The sequence below is a fragment of the Emiliania huxleyi genome (assembly GCF_000372725.1).
Source record: "Emiliania huxleyi CCMP1516 unplaced genomic scaffold EMIHUscaffold_278, whole genome shotgun sequence".
NCBI lineage: Eukaryota > Haptophyta > Isochrysidales > Noelaerhabdaceae > Emiliania > Emiliania huxleyi.
Genome location: NW_005199944.1, coordinates 62,495 through 69,407, shown reverse-complemented (window position 1 = coordinate 69,407; position 6,913 = coordinate 62,495). Strand labels below are relative to the sequence as shown.

At 68.8% G+C, this 6,913-nt stretch overlaps 3 protein-coding genes across 3 annotated transcripts in view; 1 reads left to right on the top strand and 2 right to left on the bottom strand.

The window, feature by feature from the left end:
• Nucleotides 1-652: 652 nt before the first annotated feature.
• Nucleotides 653-2,070, bottom strand: EMIHUDRAFT_469382 (FKBP-type peptidyl-prolyl cis-trans isomerase; the record flags this gene model as incomplete). The annotated part of the gene is made up of 2 exons (XM_005776539.1): nt 653-1,017; nt 1,311-2,070. The coding sequence occupies 2 exons, from the start codon at nt 2,068-2,070 to the stop codon at nt 716-718; spliced, it is 1,062 nt and encodes a 353-aa protein (XP_005776596.1). The 3' UTR covers nt 653-715.
• A 741-nt stretch (nt 2,071-2,811) lies between these two features.
• EMIHUDRAFT_443918 (hypothetical protein) lies at nt 2,812-4,920 on the top strand. The gene is made up of 3 exons (XM_005776538.1): nt 2,812-3,519; nt 3,598-3,923; nt 4,257-4,920. Exons 1-3 carry the CDS (start codon nt 2,881-2,883, stop codon nt 4,708-4,710), a joined length of 1,419 nt encoding a protein of 472 aa, XP_005776595.1. The 5' UTR covers nt 2,812-2,880; the 3' UTR covers nt 4,711-4,920.
• Nucleotides 4,921-5,741: 821 nt separating this feature from the next.
• Nucleotides 5,742-6,913, bottom strand: part of EMIHUDRAFT_116083 (hypothetical protein) — a gene marked incomplete at both ends in the record, with an annotated part of 7,061 nt that continues 5,889 nt past the window's right edge. The window contains one exon of the mRNA XM_005776537.1: nt 5,742-6,908. Within this exon, the coding sequence (XP_005776594.1) occupies nt 5,742-6,908 (1,167 nt within the window). The remainder of the gene's footprint in view (nt 6,909-6,913) is intronic.

Below are 6,913 nucleotides of genomic sequence, written 5' to 3'. Positions count from 1 at the left end.
ACGGAGGGTGGCGCGATCTCTGATTCTGCAGTTGACTACAAGCTTGCCGGCGACAGCCGCTCGGCGCTGACTGCAGCTGACCTCGCCGCGCAGTGCGCTGTTGTCGAAGGCCTCGAGAGGGCATGGCCAGGCCTCCGCATCGTTGGAGAGGAGGACCTCGCGTGCTCGGTCGACTCGGACGCCGCAATGGGTGGCGTGTGCACGTCTGACCTCGCGTGGTCCGTTGCCGCCGCTGAGCAGGACCGGCCTCCGCCGCGACCTCGTCTCCGCCCTCCTCGAGGAGTCTGCCCCTGAGGCGGCGGCCGGTGGGCCCCTGTCAGACAGTGGAGAGGTCTCTGCTCGAGGAGTGAGAGAGGGAGTGTGGCAAGGAAAGGGCAAGCCGGGGGGGGGGAGGGGGGGGCGTCCCTGAACCCCTCCAGCGGCCTTGCAGCGCTCTCCAGGACCAGCAGCGGAGCGCTGCTGCTGGGGCGGGGGGGTCGGGGTCGGCCATCCCATGGGCTTAGAGGTGTACAGGGGGGGTAAAGAATTTTACAATTGAAAAGCCGTACCGAGCAGTGTGGGGTGTGTGCGGCCGGTAAGGTAAGGTAAAGGTAAGGTAAACTTCTCCACACACACGAGGTGGTGGGGCAAGGGGGGGCAACCCTCGCGTCTCGTGCGGCCGCCCTTGTGGTTCGGAAACAATCCACGGACGATTCAGCAACACTGTTGCCACACCTCAAAAGTTGCTGTCCTTCTTCATATAGTCCGCTGCGTCTCTCACGTCCCGCTTCCCGCCGCCGCTGGAGCGCTGCGTCGCGTACTCGCGCGCGATGGAGCCGGCAAAGTCGTCTCCGCCGCCACGCACGAGGGCGCCCAGCCGCTGCCGCTTCTCGCGCCGCGCCGCATCTGCCGCATGCATTAGGTCGCGCATCTGCGCAGTGTCGGGCCGAGGCGGGACCGGCGCGTGCGCGGCGACGCCATACGCCTCGCCCTCGCCCTCGTTCATGTGCGCCAGCAGGGCGGCGCGGCGCGCGCGACCTGCGTGCTGAAGACGCCAACCTCAGGGCGGAAAGACGGGAGCGTGCAGAGTCTTCAGAGCACCGTGCGGGCTACAGACGCAGCGAGTACAGGTGAATACGGCCGAATACGCGGGATGTGTGTCCTCTCCAGCGCTGTTTGGATGGCGATTGTACGTATACTCTGCTTCTCTCGGACCCGGAGCCCCGCCATGCTGCCGGATATGGGGAGATGCAGGGGGAGATATGGGGAGACATTCCGCCTCTAGGGCGCGCGGCCCTCGGTGTCGGCGGCGCTGTCGTCGAGCTTGAGACGCTTGCCCGTGATGACTGAGCGCTGGACTGTCTCGCGGTCGCGCTTCTTCTTCTTCTCCTTCTTGCGGCCTCTCTTGGCCTCCTTCTTGCTACTCTTCTTCGCCTCCTTCCTCTCGCGCCTCTTCTTCTCCCTCTTCTCCTTCTTCTTGTCCTTCTTCCTCTCCTTCCGCTTCCGCGCCGCGCCGCTGCTCTCCGACGACGACGACGACGAGTCCGAGTCGGACCCGGAGCCTGACTCGTCCGACTCGCGCGGCCGCTTCGGCCCTGAGGCGGCCGCCTTTGGCCCCTCGGAGGCCATCGCCGCCTTTGCGTCTCTCTCCTGCTGCTCCTCCACCTCGCGCCGCGCCTTGTCCTCGAGCTCCTTGCGGTAGCGGATCCCCTCCTTGACGAGCGGCTCGTTGATGTCGATCAGCTCCACGTCAAACAACAAGTCCGCGTTCGCCGGCACGTTCGGCGGCGAGCCGGCCGCGCCATACCCGTCCACCGCTCCGACGTGGAGCTTCACGCGCTGGCCCTTGCAGAGCCGGAGCAGCAGCACGTCCCACCCCTTGATGACTTTGCCGCAGCCGACGGTGAAGGTGAAGGCATGCCCGCGCGCGCGCGAGGAGTCGAAGCAGCGGCCCGTCGCTGCGAGGCAGCCCGTGTAGTGGACCAGCAGCTTGTCGCCCACCTTTGGGAACGAGGCGCCGTCGCCGGGCTCCAGCTCGTCAACGATCCGGGTCGAGACGGACTCGAGCTGTATAGAGGCGGAGACGCTCATGTGTGTACACACCGAAGGAGAGAACGCGGCGCGGGTCAAAAGAGAATTCTTGGGCCTTGTCCGAAATACGTTAGCGCATCACACTCCTCTCCTTAAAATCCCTGTGTGGTGGCGGCGTGCCGTCCTCCCATCCCTCCCTTGGGTTGTGTGTTTTCTTTCTTTCTTTCTTTACGTCAGCTGCCGTAGAGGCACGAGTGTTCGAAGAGAGAGTGGACCTGAGCAACAACATGACCTGTGTGGCGGCGTGCCATCCTCCTTCGGTTTGTCTGTTTTCTTTCTTTCGACGCGTCCACCCTAGCGCGACCATCCGAGAGGACCGACGCTGCCTCCTCGCCTCCGCCACCTCTCCGAAATCCTCCGTCCGTCCGGCGCCTCCGCCGCCGGCGCCGCCTCCTCCTCCTCCTCCGTTCCGTCCGTTCACTTTCACCGACGCCAGCATGGTCACCGCCTTGGATGACCCTCGCTGCTCGATGCCTTGCGCTCGCACGCCTCTGTGCCGGCTCTCAAGAGTGCTCGAGACAAAAGAATTTTTATACAAATCCAACTCAGAGAAGAGAAAGGGATCCCGCTCATCCAACCAAACTCGATCGATCTCTCCCCCGCGTCTTGCCACCCACCTCGGTCCACCTCCTAGGATGCCCACATGCCGGAGGAGAATCACGGGTCATCGCCGTCGACATGGCGGGTCATTCAGCGCGATTATTTTGGACGACACCTCTCCTTGCCGAAGGTTGGGCTGAGTGGGGCGAGAGACGCTGCTCGTGCGAGAGGGGTGCGCTTCCGCCGCTTGGTTGGTTGCATCTGCCGGCCATGCAGGACGAGCGGCCGCTGGCGCTCGCGGTGGTCGTCGCGTGCGCCATCGGCCTCTTCTCGGTCCTCCTCACCGAGCTCGTCCTGCGCAGCGGCGCCAGCCGCCGCCTGGCGTCAGCGGTCCCGCCGGAGCTAAAGTGCTTTGTGTCGGGGCTGCTCTCCGGGCTGGGGCTGCTGGTGATGCTGCCGCTTGCGCTCGACCAGCTGACCGCCGCGGGATGGCCGTACGAGCACATCCTGCTCGCGTTTCTCGCCGGGCCGCTCGCGACCTTCTTCGTCAACCACGTCATGCTCGACCACCAGCACGCCGACGACCCCTCCGCTGCGCCGCACTCGCACGGACGGCGGTCGGACGGGACGCAGATCCTGTGCGGCCAGGCGACGCCCGCAAAGTTCACCTTTGGCGGAGCGCCACAGCTCGTTTGCCAGGTCTCCGGTCGGAGTCCCGAGGCGCTTGCAGACGAGGAGAGCGCGGGGGCGGCGTGGGCGGACAAGCTGTCGGTGGTCTGCGGCGCCGTGCCCTTCACGATCCACGCCGCCGTCGACGGGTCGATCCTCGGCACCGCCCACTCCCCCGTCCTGCTCGCTTCGCTGGCGCTGCCAATCACGCTGTGCGCGGTGCAGGACGTCGCCACGATCGTGCCCGCTCTGTCTGCGAGCCGCGCCTCCGAGATGAGAAAGTCGAGCTCACCCCCGCGCGCGGGTTCCCTTGCTTAGGTGCTCACTCTCTCCGCGAGCCGCGCCTCTCGGCGCGCGATCATCGCCTCCGCCGCCTGCTTCGGTGCGGGCTTCCCCATCGGCGCCGGTCTGCTCGTCGCGCTCGCCTCCTCGCCCTCCGCCGCCAGGGCCGCCCTCGCCCTCCCCGCCGTCGCCGCGGGCCTCTTCCTGTACATGGCGGTGTTCGAGTTTGCGCCGCCGCACGCGCATGGCCGCAAGGCGTCGCTAGCTCAGTGGCTCGCCTTCTCGAGCGGCGTCGCCCTCGCGTACGCCACCGAGGCGCTTGAGCACTGGGCGGAGGCGGCTGCGGTCGGGGCGGCGGCGAGGTGCGGCTCTCTCTCTCTCGGGGCACTGCTCGGGCCCCTCCCGACGTCCCCATTGCCTCGCCCCCCCCCGGCGCGCACTCTTCTCTGTCGCTCTCCCGAGATTGCAATCTCCCGAGATCGCTGTCCCTCTCAGATCTGTTGGCGTTTGTTGTCCCACGCTCTCTCCCTCCCAGCACGCGCCCTCCTCCCGCCGTTGCCTCGGCCCCCCCGGCGCGCACTCTTCTCTGTCGCTCTCCCCGAGATCGCTGTCCCTCTCAGATCTGTTGGCGTTTGTTGTCCCACGCTCTCTCCCTCCCAGCACGCGCCCTCCTCCCGCCGCCGCCGACTCCTCAGGGCGGACCTCGAGGCGACGCGCCGCACGGGCAACTCGACGGGCGCCGACTTTGGCGCCGGCTTTGGCGCCGACTTTGGCGCCGGCTTTGGCGCCGAGAGCGGCTTTGCCGCGGAGGCGCGGAGGGCGGAGGCCGTGGTCGCGGCGCTGGTGCTGGCCGGCGCGCTCGGCCTCGCGCTGGCGTGCTTTTGGCGGCCGCGGCGCGGGGCGGGTCGCGCGGGGCGCGCGTCGCGGGCGATGGCGAGGCGGGTCACGTCAGCGGGCGAGGCGGCCGCGGCGGCCGCGCGGCGATTGCGCGTGTCAACCAAGCGCCTCCGGCAGCCGTGGCGAGCGTCGAGGAGGCGGCGGGACGGGCAGTCGGCCAAGCTCGTGTCCGCTGCCCCGGCACTCGCAGACGACAAGGAGGAGGGGGAGGGCGAGAGCAACGCGCTCGCGATGAGTGTGGAGGAGGTCTAGGCGGTCGCAGGGTGAGGCGTTGTCGTGCTGTGTGCGCGAGTGTGCGGCCAGATTCTTATTCGTCGCGCCCCCGGAGCGTGCGAGGGGAGGAGCGAGAGCGCGAGAGCCGCGTTGGCGCGTGCTCGAGGTGTGCGGTGTGCATGGGGCCACATCGCCTGGCCTTCCCTCCGCTGTTGTTTTCGTTTTGATTGTTCGCATGGGGTATGGCTAGGGGGTCCAGGTGAGGCGGCTGAGGCAGCAGGAACACACGGCTCGTTGTGCGAGTATATGGGACACGATGTCTCAAATATGAGAGGTTTTGACTCCTACCGGCTCCTGACGCTATCCCTGGCAGCTCTAATGACCAGGATCAGAGTAGTGCTATGATAGAGGGTGCCCATACTAGCGCAGGAGCTGCCACACTCGCCCGGACCGGCTCCCTCTGGGGCCGGTTCCGCAGCCCGTGAGAGCCGACAGCGGGGCCGTGCTGCGGGTGCCTACTGCCGAGTGCCACAATCACTGCGCCGTCCCGCCATCACCTACAGGCTGTCTTGTGTGATGGTTGGGATGTCCAAACGCCACCATCTTGGCTCTTGCGACCTCAAACCCGCGAGCTGTATGGTGGTCCTGACGTCGACAGACGCCCGATGACCACGGTGAAGCTGAGCCGTAACGAGTCGACAAGTCTCGTCTGAGCCCGTGGCGGTCGCCGGCTGAGTCGCTGTGCACGGGCCGGTACCTCAGGCGTCACCTCCGCAGCCTCAGGTCTCACACTCCATCACCTCCGACGGGACGCCGTCGGTGGCACGCTCGGCGGCGACTTTGTGGCAGCCCCACAGCGAGCGCGGCGTCGAGCCCATTCGGTCTGGTCGGTTCGCGGCACTCCCTGGGTGCCAGGGAGTGCCGCCGACACGCGAGCGGTGCTTCCTGGCAGCGCGCGCCAGCTGTGGGGCTGCAACAAACTCGAGACACGCTTTTTGGGACATTTTCGACGCTTTTGTCCCATATACTCGCACAACATGCCACACTCACTCCGTAGCTACATATGGCGATCACCTCGCCCTCACCTCCGGCGTCACGTGGTGCCCCTCACCCTCGGCCGCCGCCCGCAGCCGCGCGACGAGCTCCTCCTTCCTCCCCGCCGTCGGCAGCCCCTGCGCAGCCAGCCGCCCCTTCAGCTCCGTGACCTTTAGCGTGGACAAGTCTAGGCCGGCCACCCCCTCCGTCGCTCCGCCCCCCTCCCCCTCCGCCCCCTCCGCCACGCCGCCGCCGCCAGCCGCCACGCCGCCGCCTCCAGCCGCCACGCCGCCGCCTCCCGCCCCCTCCGCGTCGCCCTCGCCCGAGCCGGCCACCCGCGCCAGCGCCGCCGCGCAGAGCTCGCCAATCAGCTCCGTGTGCGACGACGCCTCGCCGGCCGCCGACGCGGCGGCGCAGATGTCGACCACGCGCCTGAGGTCGCTCGCGTGCCGCCGCTCGGTCTGCCGCGCCGCCAACTCCGCCGCCGCCGCGCGCGCCTCGGCCACCCTGCGAGCCGCAAACGCGAGCGAGAGCTCCTTGGCCGCGGCCAGCGTCGAGCTCGTCGCCGACTCCGCGCGGGCGGCCTCCTCGTCGCGCGCCTCGATCCCCCTCTCCACCTCCCTCTCCACCTCCTTGCGCGCCGCCAGCGCCGCGGACAGCTCCTTGGCCGCCGCCACCGCCGAGCTAGTCGCTGTCTCGGCCCAAGCCGTCGACTGGTCGCGGGCCTCGAGCGCAAGCGCTGCGTCGCGCTGCGCCTCCGCGCGCTCAGCGTTCGCGGCCTTGACCGCCGACTCCTTCTCCGCATCCGCCGCCGCCGCCGCCGCCTCCGCCCGCAGCGCCGCCGCCTCGGCCGACGCCGCCCGCGCGGAGGCGGCGTCGCGAGCGGCGAGCGCAGCCGCGGCCTCCTGCTGCGCGGCCGCCGCTGCAGAGGTGGCTCGCGACACCGCCTCCTCCTTCTCCGCCCTCTCCCGCCGCGCCTTGCTCGAGGCGGCGGCGGCGGCGGACTCCGCGATCGCGGCTCGGACTGTCGCCGCGTCACGCGCCTGCGCCGCCTCGCTCGACGCCTCCTGCGCCGCCGCCGCCTCAGCATCCGCCGTGCGGATCGCAGTCAGCTTCTCGACATTCGCAGACTGCACCGCCTCCTCCTTCTCCTCGTTGGAGGTCCGCGGGGCCGTCGCCGCCGCCTCCGCCGCCGCCTCCGCCTGCT